Source organism: Pelophylax lessonae (assembly GCF_965119305.1).
Source record: "Pelophylax lessonae genome assembly, chromosome: 1".
NCBI lineage: Eukaryota > Metazoa > Chordata > Amphibia > Anura > Ranidae > Pelophylax > Pelophylax lessonae.
The window spans coordinates 146,796,652-146,813,481 of record NC_138768.1 but is presented as its reverse complement, the minus strand read 5'-3'; the positions used below and the strand labels follow the sequence as shown (position 1 = coordinate 146,813,481).

Genomic DNA, 16,830 nt, shown 5'->3' with positions numbered 1-16,830 from the left:
TGACCTACTCTCCATACCCCAGTGACGTCCAGGCGCTCCAGGTTTTGGTCATGCCGGTACTAGCTAAGGTCCATACCAACTGATAAGAACAGATACTACACTTGATCTTAGTCCTAATGCCATGATCATGGATTCCTCATTGCCATCCACTCTCCCTAGACCTCTTCATCTGGTTATTCCTAAATACCTTCATAGTCAAAGTATCCTCCCTTCAGCACTTAGGAGTACAGTTGCAGGTTGAGACACTTAATTATACACACAGCTGAATCAGATAGAATCAGGTACTACATCAGGTACTGTTTATATTCCACAGTCAGTTACAGAGATTGCACGGGATTATGAACAGAATAAGATTAAAAGGCTATAGTGTCAAAATGGGATAGGTAAACAGTGGGGTTAGCAGGTCAGACTGACACACTGGTACTTGAATGCAAGGGCTGTGAAATTCCAAATTGATTTATTACTCATTGCCTACATTGTTTGGGATCAGGGAGCATTTTGTTTGAGAGGTATTTTAATGCTTGTTAAGTATATAATTAGTTTGGTGTCCATAGTGTGGCAACAGGTTCACTTGAAGTTCAAACAATGCTTATAAATGATATTCCAATGGATTCAGAAAAGGGTAAATCATAGTATCAATTTAGCTGGCTTACCAATGTGCTTCCATCAGTCCAGCGGAAATCATGCTCAAACATCTTATCGTTCAGGCCAATCCACTGATAATCATGACCCAGGCCTTTTAGAGAGAAGAGGAGGAGGTATAAAAAAATGTAAATAGGAAAAAAAAAGGAAAGGATCATGCATCATAAAAAGTTCTAAAATAATCTAGCACTCACGGTTTACAAAGTTCTGTTCGTCCTGTGACAAAATGCTGGTCAGGTGACCTCCTTGCACACGACACTCTCTCTCAGCTGCATCCCAGGTGCGTCGGTGGGCAAAATATTTATAGCAATGCCCTTGGAATTTGTGCCAGCCATAGTCACAGATCTCTGTATCTGTTTTGAAATAAATATACTATTAAAGATATTAGCCTTTGGAACAAATATTTTTATACAGCAATGGATTGGTTAATCAGCTTATAGTGAGGACATCAAGTTTAGTACCAGTGTTAGTGGATGGCTTTGAATCATAATGCGTCTGTTAATTTGTCAAAATACAGTAGCACATGACAACTGACCCCAAGGTAGGGTAGCCTATTAACTCTCATGGTTGAATGTTCTTAAGCTATTTTTCTCTTAGAATCAAATGTAAGGGGTTGTTACATTTGCCCACTGAAAGGCAACAGGGAAACTGATACAAGCGTACTACAGACATTATGGGAATTATTTGGTATGCTTGCACAAATGTTGACACATTCGCAAAGCAAATTTTGTAAATGGGCGTCAGAGTGTTGTCCAAGGCTACACTTTTACATTTCTTAGATCTCCAACTGAAGCTGAATTGTAATCACAAAGTGTGAATGATTCATCTCTGCATTCTAGGCATAGACAAGTTCATTCTAATTTAAGAACTAGATAGCAGTTAGTACGCCAACTACCTGGTTTATTTAATATCTCACATTCAGCTTGTCAAAAGACTTTTCAAGAGTGATAATCTATTTCAACATGACAACCAGTATATGATATATTCACTAGTAAGCATTACACAAGAAAATACTGCTTACTGGAAGATGAAATGTTGAAAAAATGTACAGTATTGCTTCTACTTATTCTTTGTTTCAATGTAATTCGATGGCCTAAGCAACACAACTATGCTATAGAATATAAATGAGCAAGCACAGCAACATCTGTCTTAGGATGGTCAGATAGTATTGTGTGAAAAATTCTGCAACTATGCACAGAATTTAATAAATTATAAAACAATGTTAAAGTGCTGTATATGAAAAATGCATCGAAGAAATTGTGTTTAAAGTGGAATAAACTTAGAGATACTCTAAGCAATTAAAACCTAACAGAGGACTTAACCCTTTTCCCAGTTTAAAAAAATAAAACAAACTTGCATTTGGTTTTAATTTTTAATACTTGAAAACATCCATGGATACCAAATATATCCTTAGGTTAAGTTTATTAATTCAGAGACTTATTTATGAATAGTAAAGGTACTTCCAATCATGCTGCAAATTTCATTTTCCAATGAAGATAGGAGATAGGGGCTAATTTATGATTTGTTTTAGCTTTAAGGCTATTGTTGGCGATAAATTGAATGGCGTATTATTGTCAGGATAATAGTCAGATTGAGTAATAATAGTATGTAAATGAGTGACCACCAACTGTAGTTGTTGGGTAACACCACTGTACTAATTGATCAAATAATTGGCCCAGGAGTACACAATTGTTCCACTGGAGGGATTCTCCAACTATGCAACCCATGGTGGAAAGATAGAAAGGAAGAAAGAGAAAGAAAGAAAGAAAGAAAGAAAGAAAGAAAGAAAGAAAGAAAGAAAGAAAGAAAGAAAGAAAGAAAGAAAGAAAGAAAGAAAGAAAGAAGAGAAGGAAGCAAAGAAAGAAAGAAAATTGGCTACATTATTAATAGTCCTATTTGTCCATTCCTATGTTTTGGTTTGTTTTTCAGTATTTAGTCATATGAGACATTGCTAGAATTCATAGTCACAAGCAGTGTAAAGGAAACTTTTTAAAGTGCGTAAATACAAGAAGCTGTTTAATGTTTTACCTATTAGATCACTGGAGAAGTTTATAGGTGTGAGCACATTCTAGAACCTTAGAGCACATATTGTTGTAAGTGAAATGTAGAGTTTGACAAACTGCAAGCAGTAAAAACTAATCTGAGCATTAACCCACACCCATCCTGTGGTACAATGTGGTACATGATCGATCTGCTTGGCAGTTCTTTAAATCCAATGAATTTAGGACTGACGCGGCAAAAGGAAGTCTCCTGCCAGACTAGTGTGTCTACATCGCTAATACACTTTTATTTTGTCTGGCAGAATGGAAATTTGGCTAGGGATTCTTTTTCCAGCTCCCAAACCACTGCAGAGCCCTCAGCAAAGGGAAAAAATTAAATCCAGAGACAAGGAACCAAAAATCTGTTACTGACTGATAAAATGGGAAATTTTTAACCAGCTACGGAAGCAGTCCTGCTGGTATTTGCTGTCTTGTTTCACTGACTGACCTGGGATAGTGAGTACAGTTCAGCTTACACTATAGTTTTGCTATTTTATTCTGCAGACATAAGGTGCCCTAGGGGAGAAACTTACATCAACAATACATTTTTCTCCCACCAATTTAGTGAAATGGCAGTTTTATCCAAAGCGCAGTCAACTTTGTGAGTGTAATAAAGACCAAGAAATCCCATCCTGATGTTTAATTTTCCATATGTTTGGAGAATGGAAGACCTGCAAGGAATTGCAGAAGATAAGCTATTCCCAGCTTCTCATTCTGCCTTTTCACAGTGAAACATGGTACCTACCTTCCTAAACCCACCTCAAAATCTGTAATTTGACTGAATTTATGTGGTTTTAAAATGTTACAAAGTTTAATTTTAAAAGACACATTGGGTGGGATTCACTAAAACTGATGCACACAGAATCTGGTGCAACTGTGCATAATAACCATTCAACTTCTAGTTGTCAACTTTTATTGTCAAAGCTTAATTAAACAAGCTAAAGTTCAAAGCTGATTGGTTACTATGCACTGTTACACCAGATGCAGTGTGCACCAGTTTTAGTAAACCTCCCCTCTCCCCGTCACAACTTAAAAAAAATGCATACAAAAGCACAGAAAAATCTAGTATCTCACATGTTTACTTTCAGTGTTTTTCTTTTCCATAAACAATTTTCTACTGGCTTGCAATATGCCACTATGGTTGCCAAAAAATTTGAGTCAATTCCCCAGCACAGCCCCTTCTGCCTTGTATGCCATAGCCCTCTCCTCTTCTGGGAGTGTATAAGTACAGTCTGTGCTAGCCCAGCTCCTACACCCATCACTTCCCTACATAACTGATCATGTAGCTGCCAAGGGAGGAATGAAGAGGGATACTATAGGGCAGTGATGGCGTACATTGGCACCCCAAATGTTTTGGAACTACATTTCCTATGATGCCCAGCTACACCACGGAGTGCATGAGAATCATGGGAAATGTAGTTCCAAAGCATCTGGGGTGCCAATGTACGCCATCACTGCTTCAGAGTATCACTTAAATAACAGCTGAGTCTGCTGGGGCTGCTGACATTACATCCAAGGTCACAGAGCCCACCAGCACTCTCAGGGCTTTTAGATGACTACACAAGAGAGACTTTTACTGTTAAATAGCATGCCTAAAATATGTTAAATATGTATATATTCTCATGGGAAAATTGCTTTTGAAATGAATAGTCAGGTGAAAGACATTTAAAACCAAAGGACATGCCTGTTTAAAAAGTTTTATTTCTAAGATGATACTATTTTATAATATATTATTATTTTTATTATAATTATTATTGGTATTATTATATTATTTGTACATTTATATAGTGCCAACAGTTTGCGTAGCGCTTGAAAATATAATATAATTTTATAATATGCTAATATAATTGTCACTTCCTCTGTCATGGCATGTATTTATGCATGTTAGTGTCCAAATTCAAACAGTTATGCATACACAAAGGTTAAAACTATAAGCCTGCATAGCAAACAACAGCAGTGGTTATGTTGCAAATCTTAAATCTAACTAGATTTCTACTTACAGTGTGCAGTGCAGTGCAGACAAACTGCATACATAAATACAGCTTGCAGACAACCAATGAAAACATCAGCAAATGCAGACAATGTGGAACACACAAATCAAAGTGCCAGCATTAAAGTATCTGGGTTTGCAGACCCCAATGAAAATAATGAACTTTTTCCCAAGAAGAAAATCACCATGACAAGCAAAGAAAGCATGTGATATATGGAACATTCATCTAAAAGGGTTTTACAACTTAAAATCCCCCAATATCACCACACCAATGAGGGTCTAATGATCTCACTATTGTATGAAGGTCCTGTTGGCTGGCACCTTTGTTGTTGTGTGACTTTCTCTGCATAAAGTATAACAAAAATGCTGACTTATAATAGAGAATAGAAAAAATATTCTAAAGCAACACATCCGTTCTATATTTAATTAGCAGTTTTCAGCACTAAAGTTTCTGTTGCCTTTACATCCAGGGTTGCTCAATAGAATGTGATGAATGCAATCCACAGCTGCAGGGTATGCACAAGCTGTCAGTTATTTTTACTTTACTAAACAAGGGCTGTTTTTACCCTGTTGTTTGATGTTACCTGAGCAATTTAAATGGATAATCTGATGAAAAAGCACATAAAAAAGGCACATTTTTTGCAAACCACATGTTAAAATGATCAATAGATCCATAAATATAGACAACTGAAGACATATTGATAAGTCAATGTTTCCTGTAAAGAGTGAAGCTTGGCACCAACCCTTTCACATTCCAAAGCTCCCTATTGGTCAACTAATGCAATAGGCTTCCTCCCTCATCAAAGAGGAGGCTTGGGAGGCTGAACTGAAGAAGCAGAGTCAATATTGGCTTTTACAGTAAAAAATAAACAAAATATTTGAAATGGACTTTAAGAATGCCATAATAAACACATATAACATTTTAACCATAAAAACATTTTTTTTTTGTACAGACCAATAAAAAATTTAAAACAGTGGTAATGGAAACTGAGCAGTAATACACTTATTTGTCAGCAGACTCCAGGTGCCATTTCTCGATTATAGACAAATTCAAAGTTTTTAACAGTTTTTACTTCCATGGTTTCAAATTGTTTCACTCATTGCTTCATCAGGAAACCACAATGTTTAATAGAAATACCTGTCTTTACAAGCCTCAACAAAGCCCTGGGAACCCATGGATCCCGTGGAGAAACCCCCTGCCTGGCGCCCCATACCAACAAAGTGGCAGGAGCCACAAGTGGACCGCAGTCCTCCAGCCCCATGGATGGCATCATTCATTATGCTTGCAATTACCATTAATATTTTCTTTATTTATTTAGCGGCTGGTATTTAATTGTCCCCATGTGGCGACTTTTAATAACTGGTTTTAATACAATACAATTTGTATTTTTATTTTTTCTTCTTCTTTATCTTCCATTTTCTCCCTCTTTTTCTCTTCTCCCTTTCCCTCTTCTCCCTTCCTCTTTTTTCCCTCTTCCTTTTTCTTTTTTCCTTTTTTTCTCTCCCCCCCCTCCCCCAGCTTCCTCTTTCCCTTTCTTATCGGGCATTTGTGGGCGTTTTCCATCTTACAATACAGACATAGGCCCCTGTCTCCCAAAATAAGTGAATAATATGATTTTCCAGGCAGGTGTCTACTCCCCGTTTGGGAGGCTCTAGATGTGGCTCCTTGTAGCCCTGTGCATTTTCCTTGCTGCCTTGGTGGGAGAATCCATGCCTCCATTTTGGAAGATGACTTCTTAGTCATCAACATGTCTTCTGTTTCCTGACCAACATCGCCAATTTGGTAAAGTTATCCTACATGTCTGTACACTCATGTGACAGCATACAATCTTTGTTTTGTGTGTGTCCAAACTGTAATACATGTTCTTTTTAGACATCACAGACCCCGTGAGGAAGACCTTACTCCATAGGTTGAAACGCGTTGGGGTTTCCTGCATTTCTATGTGATGATCTTATCATGCGATTGTTTTATATTTTTTGATACACCCTGTTATTATGTTTGTAACCAGAGCTTATAATCTACCTATTTTTCTCCCCTCATGGGGACTGTTTTATCATGTATGTTTTTTATACATTTTTTCATTCTACTAATAAAAGTTAATTTTTATTAAAAAAAACACAGTTTGATACATTCTATACAAAAATCATTGCTGCTAATAAAAAAACCCTGGGGGTCGGTACTTGTGTACTCTCTCCAGTTAATACAATACACTTCCTTCTCTCCTTTTGCGGTCCACTTGTGGCTTGTACCTCTTGGTTGGTTTGGAGTGCCTGGTGGGGGTGTGTCTCTCTCCCGTGGGGGTCCACGGATTCCCTGAGGTGTGTTGAAGGATGTGCAGACAGTTGTTTCTATTTAACATTGTGTTTTTTTGATGAAGCAATGAGCAAAACATGTCGAAATCATCAATGGAAATAAAAACTGCACAGTACATTGAATGTGTCTACAATCGAGAATAAAACTTTTCAATAGCACCTGCAGTCTGCTCAGAAATAAGTATATCATTGCTCAGTGTCCATCATCACTCTTTTACATTTGTTATTGGTCTGTACAAGAAAAACATGTTTTTATGGTTAAAATTGTGTAGGCTTTTATTATGGCACCTTTAAAACTACATTTGCACATTTTTGTATTTTTGACTAAATAGTTGGGGATGTAGTGCCTAATTTGACCCATCTTCCACTCACTGTTGTAATAAATAAAAGTTTTACATGAAAAGCTAATGGGGTGAGTTAGGTTGGATCTGTTCATCTCTGAAGGAAACTTCAGCTTATGCACTTTTACATGGTGTGTTTGAATTGCTCAGATTTGTGACAAGGTTACTTTAAGTATAATAAGAATTTCAATAATTTGTCACTTACCTTGTTCACAAAGTGCTCCAGTGTAGCTTGGAAGGCAAATACACATAAATGAGTTTATGCCGTCAACACACGCGGCTCCATTGCGGCATGGATTGGACTGACATTCATCAATATCTGCATAAAACAAGAGTTCTGATAAGGAAGACAGCCTAAATAATGTTATGCATAATTTCAGAGTCAAGAATTAAGTATATTAGGCTTATTCAAAGAGGAAGAGCAAATAAATGAATATTGTACTGTAGAGCTGTAATTTATGAAAACCATAATTATCTTAATCTGCAATTTAAATTACCATACTTTTTTAAACCAAGCTGACTGCAGGAAACTAAATCTGTTTGGTTGCCTTGGGTTACTCCATGTTGAACATCTTTTTTCTTTACTTGCAGTGTCTTAATAAATAAGCCAATGAATCCCCTTTAACATACCAATTTCACAGAGTTCTCCACTGAAACCAGGCATACAGGTGCACACATATGAAGACGTTCCACGAGCGTAACATGTTCCACCCTGTTGGCATGGATTCACCTTACATGGGTCTTGAGCTGAAAAAAAACAAAATAAGAAAACATTCCTCAAAAAATAAGTTTAAAATATGGAGGGGGGGCGGGATGCAGTTTAACTGATTCATACCACAAAATGAGTCACCCAAACAGTTAAGAAAAAAGCATATCATGGCTAATTTTTCCTATGCCAAAAATGTAAATGCTTTTAGAAATCTATGTGGAAACCATTTCTCACTTTATGTTATTGTTCTATTATATTCTGGTTGCAAAGTGCATCAAAAATGTCTGTAGAGATGCAAGCCTTTACCTTTTAGATTAAAGAAGACCTTGAGGAGCCTAGAAAGTAATGAGCCTCTTAACAAGAAAATAGTGCCAAATTGTCATTATTAATTATAAAAAAGACCCTTTCCTCAATGTATATTGCAACATTTTATACTTTTGTACCACAGCATAGTTGCATTGTAATCATATTAAGTACGGTGTGGGATCTGTGGTAGAAAATAATGCAGAAGGATGTGGACATGTGCAATGGCCCCACTTATAATATGTTTGTGATGTGAAACCAAGACATGTGTCAGTCCTTTGAACAAAGTCTGAAATGTAGTTTACTGATGTGTCCAATGTGTGTTTGCGCCCAAGAAAGCTCATGATGACTTGAAATATAACATTGCGAATGCACATACATATGGTTTCATGAGCAGAAATGAATTGTTACATGTAATTAGTAGTACTAAGTAAACAATAAGCTTGAACTGTATAAGTCATTAACAAGACTTAACTAATAGAATAATTAGCTATACCAAGGTTAAAAATACTAATTTAAAGAGTCACATGAATATGGTATATGAATGATGAACATATATGTTTACATACATACATACATATACACACACACATATATATATATATATATATATATATACATATAAAAAAAAAGATAGCTATAACATAAATAGCATGATTGTGCCTTACTTGTTATTTGCAGCTCAGTTCCATCAACGTTATTACTAGTGGAGATCTGGATATCAAAGTCTGGTAGTGGTGTTATGCCCCTTGCATACTTTTCTTCTTCACTCTCTGTTGTCAGTTCACCAGCATGTGAGGGAGCAGTTGGTGCCTCTTGTATAATTACAACAGGTTGAGTTTCGGCGGTCTCTTCATCTGGCTCAGCAGCTGTTATAGGTGGTGTTTCAGGTTCAGGAGCAATTGAAGCATCAGTTTCAACAGGTGTTTCATCAGAGGAAATAAGCAGCGGAGGCGCCTGTGTAGTGGTATCATCAGGGTCTGTCTCAGTGTTTGGATCATGCGTGGATTCAAAGATGTCAGATATGACTGAAACTTCTTCTTCTCTAGCAGCAGGTTGTGGAGTGGAGGAATCAGATATGTCTTTATCAGAGAGTTCTGGTGGGCTGTCTGTAGCATCAGATGGCTCAGCGCCTGTTGGTTTGTACGTAGCAGTAATGTCAGCACTAGCTTCCTGTCCTGAAACATGATAAGTCTCAGAGCCAGCAGAAGGTAAAGTACTTGGAACAATTTTTCCTGTATAGTCAGATGCACCATTGACTAGGATAACAGTTACAGGAGCCCTTGGTTCTTCTGTGCTCTCCACAGCACCTTCCTGCTCTGTTTGTTCAATTAATAATGTCCTATCCTCATAACTTGGACTTATCACTTCTGCAGGGGAATACTCAATTTCTTCTGTACCTTCTGTTACAAATCTTGATGGCTGAACTGACCTGCCAACAGCTATATCTGTATCTTCAGGTGACAATTTTGTACTAAATATCTCAGCTACAGGTATCTTAGTGGTGTCTTTTGGAAGAGAAGTTGATAATGATACAGAGTCAGGCTGTTCTGTAACAAGCTTTTTTTGTGATGTAGTAGTATCCAAATGAGTAGAATCTGTTGGCACAAGATCTTTTTTGGAGTCTTCAGCAGGGATAACAACTTCAGTAAATTGATCTTTGTCTTTCACATCAACAATAACAGTTGATGTAAGGTACAGTTCTGGTTCTGTTACTTCCTGGCCTACAATTGGCTCACCTGTCACTAACATTTTAGTTGCATCTGGTGTACCTACTGCTTCAGGCAGTTCAGTGCCTGCTAAATAAGTGGCGTCTGGATCGCCTAAATCCTTAATATCGATTAGAGGCACTGTTACTGTGGACTGGTCAACAGTTATTTTTTCTGTTGTATCATTCTCCTTAGGTATAGTTACACTGGGTTTACTGACTGGCAAAATATCGTCTTCTGTTTGTGGCTGTTGAGATGATTTGGCTGGATCAGAAAATATTTCCAATCCAGATCCCTCTCCTGAACCCTCGACTATTTTACTGGAAGGTGTTGAAAAAATGTCTTTCAATGTAATTGTAGCAGTTTCTTTAGTCTCAAGAGGAACTACAGATGTTACTCCAGGTGGTATATCTGAATGCTCCTCAGTTGCAGCAGTTCCGGATACTTTGGCAAATATATCTGCTGTTATATCTACAATTGTTTCACCCGCAATGCTTTTCGAAGTTGTTTCTAAGAAAACTTCACTTTGAGGAGGAGTGGAAAATTCAGTTAGAAGCAAAGGTTTTTGTGTCTTTGGAGCTACTGTGTGAAACTCATCGTCTGTTGGAACTGGAACCAACGGAGAAACTGTAGTAATGAATGGTTCATAAGGAAGAGCACCTTCTCCAGAGCTTTGTCCTGAAAATAAATCTACTGAATCTTTCACCTCTGGCTCAAAAGAAGGTTGTATTGATTTATAAGTATCTGTAACTTGAGAGGTACTTGTAGAAACAGTGATAGAGCTGCTGCCTTCTTTTTCAATACCTGTCTTGCTGGCTTCAGTGGAAACTTCTTGAGGTTCTAGTAAGATATCAGGCACTTGCGTTGAGGATATAGAATCTACACTTTCTGTCTGGGGGCTTTCTGTATCTTGTGCATCTGTAGTAGGCCCAGTAGTGTGTACTTCTATTAAACTTGCAGTGGCAACGCCAGCGAATATATCTCCAGATCCATCCTCTGATGTTTTTTCTGTAGTCAGAACTTCCTCCTGAGGTGTAGCGAGAGTTGACTTTATTTCCAGCCTTTCCTCTGAGGTTAACGATGTTGGCTCCTCTGAAGTTCCCATCTTTGATTTGTCATCCAGGAAAAATTCTGTAGCAATGGATGTAGAACTAACAACTTCACTTATGGTATCATTAGGTTGTACCCAAATGCTGCTGATTGTGCTTTCTTCAATTACTTCAAAGCTAGGTGTTTTACCAGTACCAATGATGTAGTCACTTTCATCTTCAACACTTATAGGGGAATCTGTTACCACCTTTGTTTGCAAAACTTCTTCACTGAAGGGTTTTGTTTTATCTGGCAATAGCTGAGATGTACTAAAGATGAAACTCACTTCTGATTGCACTGTTAAAGGTATTTGAGTTAAACTTTCGAGCTCGCTAGGTGTCTCTGTTTTTTCTGTGGGTGGCAGGATGGTACTAATCTGCTTTTTGGGTTGTGATGAAATAGGAATTGTGATGGAAGGTTCTGTGTATGGTTTGTCTTCCTCCCCAGAACCTTGATCAATCAATGACAAATCAGAGATAGTTGTTTTTTGTACTGTAGGAGCATCTGTAGATTCTGTTTCTTCTGTTGAAGTTTCCTTTTGTGTTGTGCTTTTTTCAGATTTGATGACTGGTGGTGATACAGTAGAAATAGTGACTAAGTCTCCCGAGCTCCCTTCTATAAACAATGATTCACTAACAGTGAGTTTTTGAGTATCACTGCTGGTCTCCAAGATAATGGCAGGTTGATCGGTGGTAAGGTCATCTGTTTTAACTTCTAAATCAGCTGTTTCTGTTGGTACCCCTTCTGAGGATTCTGTAGCTGGTAAACTGGCCGTTTCCTCAATTTCTTTCACTTCAGTTCTAAGAATAGGAGTGGTGAACAAAGGTTCTTTGTCTTCTTGATCTCCAGAGCCGTAATCAACAAATGATGATGGGGTGCTAATTTCTTCTTTCAGATGTAGTGCACTAGTCTGGGTCACCACACTGTCTTGAGATTCCTTAACTGAAGAAATGGTTGTAATGTACACCTCTGATGCTACCACCACTTTTTTGGGAGAAGGTGTAAAAATGTCTTCCTGATCTCCTGAGCCTTGTTCTATAAATGGGAGAATTGTGCTGGTTTTCAGTTCTTCTTTAATGGTTTCTGTTTTAACGTTTAATACCAAATTGTCACCTGATGAAATTGTGCTAACAACTCTGGTGGGTTCCACTTCAGTGGAAGAAGTTGTAAACAACCCAACCTCATCACCTGAGCCTTGTTCTGTAAAGTATGTGTCATCGACTACTGTATCTTGAGAGGTAACTTTTGTTACTGGTTCCTTTGTGCTCAGGAAAGGTACTGGTGCTTCCTTTGTATCCAAAAGTTCAGGTCCAGATTTCTCAGGTTCATCTGTACTTCCCTGAGGAAGGCTTCCCACATCAGGTTCTACCGTTTTTATTTCTTCTACACTGTCTGTTGTTTCTAAAGCTGGCAAAATAGTAGTAATATATATAGATTCTTGGTCAGTAGGGGATTCTGGGCTGCTCAAATCTGACAATGTAGATGCTTCAGCTTCCTCACCTGAACCTTGCTCTAGAGATGGTAAAGCAGTGCTAATAAATGCTCTGTTGGTATCTAGAATAACTGGACTTGATGTGGCCTTTCTAACTTCATCTTGCACAGCTACAGTGGATACTGACAGTGGAGGAATACTAAGCTCTTCGTCAACTTTTGATGCATCAGTTTGAAACTGAGGAAGAGGCTTAAATGTGCTTGTATCAGTTTCAAAAAACAACCTAGGCTCACTAGTGCTAGCAATTTTTTCAAGTGAGGGTGTTTTTGTATCTTTTGTAGAAACTGCAGCTGAGATTACATACAATTGAGAAGATGACTCACTTTCAGAAGGCTTGGAAGTAACTTCTGGCTCATATCCAGAACCTGCTTCTAAGGCAGGAAATAAAGTGCTTATTATTTCAGAGGTAGATACAGAAAAAGTTTCTTTTATCACTCTGGGGATTACAATTTCTGAGAAGTGAGAAGTAAGTTTATCTGCAGAGGTACTAAAAATTTCTTTATCTCCTGGACCTTCTGAAGTCTCCTCCCCATCGCCTGACCCCAATAAAAAGTATGACTTGTCTTTTTCAGTTGGTAATGGTGAAGTATATTCAGAAGAAATAGAAGCAGGTGGAGAGAATGTTGTTAAAATACTTGGCTCACTCTTATATTCTTTCTCTGTTGTTTCTTTGTCAGGTAATTCAGTACTAATAGGCAATGGTGGAATGTGGGTTGTAATAAACAAATCAGAGAAAGCATCCCCGAGATCACCTGAGCCCCGATCAACAAAACTCTGATCAATTGTTATAATTTTTTGGGTTGGAGCTTCTGAGGCAGTCTCTTCACTAAAGACATCAGTTGGTTCAGTTGTAGTTGTTGATTTTAATGTGGCAGCAAGCTTCTGTTCAGTAACAACAGCCTCAATGGACTCTGTTTGGATCTCTTTCACTTCTTCTTTAGATGGTGTGCTTGTTATATATTCAGTGACATCTTCCAGACCTGAACTTTCTTCTGCCACCTGAACAGATACAGAGCTTAAACTTTCTGTTGAAACTTCAGGCAATGATTCTACTGTGGAACTTAATTCATCCAATGGTGAAGATTTTGTTACTATTTCAGGTGCTTCTGTAGAAAATACCTTTGGAGTAGAAAGAATTTCAGCAAAACCATCTGCATCTGAGCCTTCTACTTCATATTGTATCAATTTATCTGGTGCTGTAGTGTATAAGCTATCTTCATCAGTTACTTCAATGAAAATAGTTGTGCCTTCCATATCCTTTGGCTCAGGGACTGATGGAATAGATGGAGGAGGTAATTCTTCTACCAGAGGAGACTCTGTAGACACAACAGCTCCAAGTTCCTCTGTTGCCAGTGTTGAAGGTACTTTGCTTTCTTGAAACACATACACAGTAGATGTTATGTTAGTAATGGGCTCTGTTTCTGGCTCACCAGAACCTTCCTGAATATAAAATGCAGTTGATGGATCTACAAGCTTAAAAGAACCTGTGGTTGGTAAAACAGTTCTTCCACTTGCATCTTGTGTAGCTGTTTCGACTACCATTTGACTTGATACTAATTCAGCAGAATCTCTCACTGCACCTGTTTGAGAGACCTCAGCAGATTTTGTGGTTGGTTTAGCACTGCTAATTACTGTAATATCAGATTTTACATCGTCAGATGATTCTATTGTGAACAAAGGAAAGTCTTTTTTTGGTTGAGCGGCACTGGAATAAGATGGTATGGCAGGCTCTTGAGTGGTTGGCTTTTGAGTCACTAAAGATGCTTTTGTAGTTGGCAGATCCTTAATTGTTATCTCAGTATCTCCACTTGATTCAGGTTCTTCTGTTTCAGCAGAAGTAAGGTCTGGTTTATCTGTTGACTGTACACCTTGTTCAATTGTTTCACTCAACTGAGTGACTGATGCGTTAACTGATGGTGTAACACTTTCAATTAGTTCCCCTTTAACCTCTTCTGCTTTCAAATCATTGGGATCTGGAGTAATTTCTTGTTTCCCATTAATAAATTTCAAAGATGGGGAAGTTGGAACAGCAGTGGAGTTGTCACAGTCACTGTCCTCCTCTGAAGAACTTGGTAAAAAGGGCAAAACTTCTATGTCAATACCTTCACCGGACTCAGATGTGTGGTTAAAACCCAATGCTTGAATTAGGAGGTCCACTGGGCCTGATGAAAAACAGATAATGATTTTAGCTTGTAAATATGTTAATAATTCATTGTACATGCTTGAAATTTTGGCAGTGAACTATAAATTTAGTTCATGTAGTTAATAAACATGACTTTTACTATGAATGAACATGACAGACAAGGACGATGGAGCAAAGCAGACAACATTATCAAATGACAGTGAGACGTTTCTGTTGCACACAGTAAGATTTATGGTTCATAAATTAGTGTTGTTTATTGCTTTTCTCTTAAGCTGCTTAATACAGAGTTTTAAGTAGATGTTATCATTAAAAATACTATTAATAAACCAATGATGCATCAGTTTACTGCTCAATCACTTCAGTTTGTTCTTCCATTACTTTTTATAGACTCTGCTTATACAAATAAAAACTAATTTTGGAGACATAAGCTCAAAAACTTACAGTAACAGGACCCTGCCTTGGATTTCTTATGTGAAACGCAGATTGTGTTTTGAATAAATACAACATCAGTATCAACCGACAGTAACCAAACAAAATCAATTAATATTTTTTAACTATGGTAAACAAAATCTGGTTGGTGGTTATGTATTGTAGCACATCACTACTTTCTGCAATCAGAAAGTCAACAATGTTCCTTTCCAACTTTTTCACTGAGTGAATATGCCGGTATGTACGTAACATAGCTCACAGGCTGTACTGCAGAATTAATATGTAACTGGTAAAATAGATTCCTTTGTCAAAAATTTTGTTTAGAACAGATTAAGATTAAATGATGATGTCACTCCGGGTCAGTACATGCTCACTGGCAATCACTGTTATAGAAAAAATAGATAGTGGCACACCATCATGACTAAGCGTCTGCATTTGTGAAAAATTTTAGAAGTCTCCATTCTTCTCCTGTGCAATTGATTGTATGGACGAATAAGGAAGTCACTTTTGTGACCACTATCCATTTTTACTGTAATAGTAAATAACAGAAACATTCTAGCAAAAAAAAACTACATAAAAATATATGTTCATCTGTAACACTTTTGATACATTCAAGTACCAACACACATTGAAAGATTTAAGGAATGAACTTTGCACAATTGCACTTTCTCCAGGAAGGACCTTTAAATTAATTATTCCGTCACTGAAGCACTTTTTAGTTTCCCTATAACATGTTAGTAACACACTGAATCTGATTTACTGAAAGATTTAATAATGGTCACACAAAGATTTTGTTAATACTTCAATTACCCAATCATGTTAAAAAGCACATTCCTGTTAACTTATTTCATCTGCACATGATTGGATAACTCAAGTAAATGTTTACCCAATTTATTGTGTGAACATTCTCAACTCCTTTATTAAATTAGCCTTACTGTCTTTTATTATTCAGTTTTATTAATGGCTATGATTATAAGCCAAGCTGCGCTTCATAAAAAAATGTTGAAAATCAGTAGCCCAGCAGCTCTTAACCACTTAAGCCCCGGAGGATTTTCCTGCTCAAAGACCAGGGCCTATTTTGTGATTCGGCACTGCGTGACTTTAACGGACAATTGCGTGCGACACTGTACCCAAATGAAATTGACGTCCTTTTTTTTCCACAAACAGAGCTTTCTTTTGGTGTATTTTGATTGGTTTGCGCAAAAGTTATTGCATTTACTAACTAAGAAAAAGATTTATGTCATTTTTATTGTTTTTTTTTTTAACTAGAAATGGTGGCGATCTGTGTTTTTTTTTTGCGGAACTGCAACATTGCGGCGGACAGATCGGACCCCTAACTAACATTTTTTACACTTTTGGGGGTACCAGTGACATTACTACAGTAATCAGTGCTATACATATGCACTGTTACTGTAAAAATGACACTGGCAGGGAAGAGGTTAACTTTATTAGTGATCAAGGGGTTAAGTGTGTCCCTAGGGGCATGATTCTAACTGTAAAGTGGCATGGCTTGTGATGTAACAACAGAGACATACGATCCTACATAGCAGGATCGTATAGTCTCTGAAGTTACATCAGGAAGAATGACAGGCGGCTTTGTTTACATTAGCCGCCTGCCTCTCTCCCTCTCC

At 37.6% G+C, this 16,830-nt stretch overlaps 1 protein-coding gene across 3 annotated transcripts in view; it reads right to left on the bottom strand.

Moving 5' to 3' along the window:
• VCAN (versican) overlaps positions 1–16,830 on the bottom strand; it is a 137,607-nt gene that overhangs the window by 36,443 nt on the left and 84,334 nt on the right. Inside the window, exons 8-13 of one of the 3 annotated variants that reach the window (XM_082265379.1) lie at positions 9,006–14,789; positions 7,956–8,072; positions 7,531–7,644; positions 4,964–5,014; positions 837–995; positions 654–736 (exon numbers count right to left, since the gene is read on the bottom strand). In XM_082265379.1, coding sequence (XP_082121505.1) covers positions 654–736; positions 837–995; positions 4,964–5,014; positions 7,531–7,644; positions 7,956–8,072; positions 9,006–14,789 — 6,308 coding nt within the window. The remainder of the gene's footprint in view (positions 1–653; positions 737–836; positions 996–4,963; positions 5,015–7,530; positions 7,645–7,955; positions 8,073–9,005; positions 14,790–16,830) is intronic. The other 2 variants (XM_082265380.1, XM_082265381.1) reach the window with 2 other exon arrangements.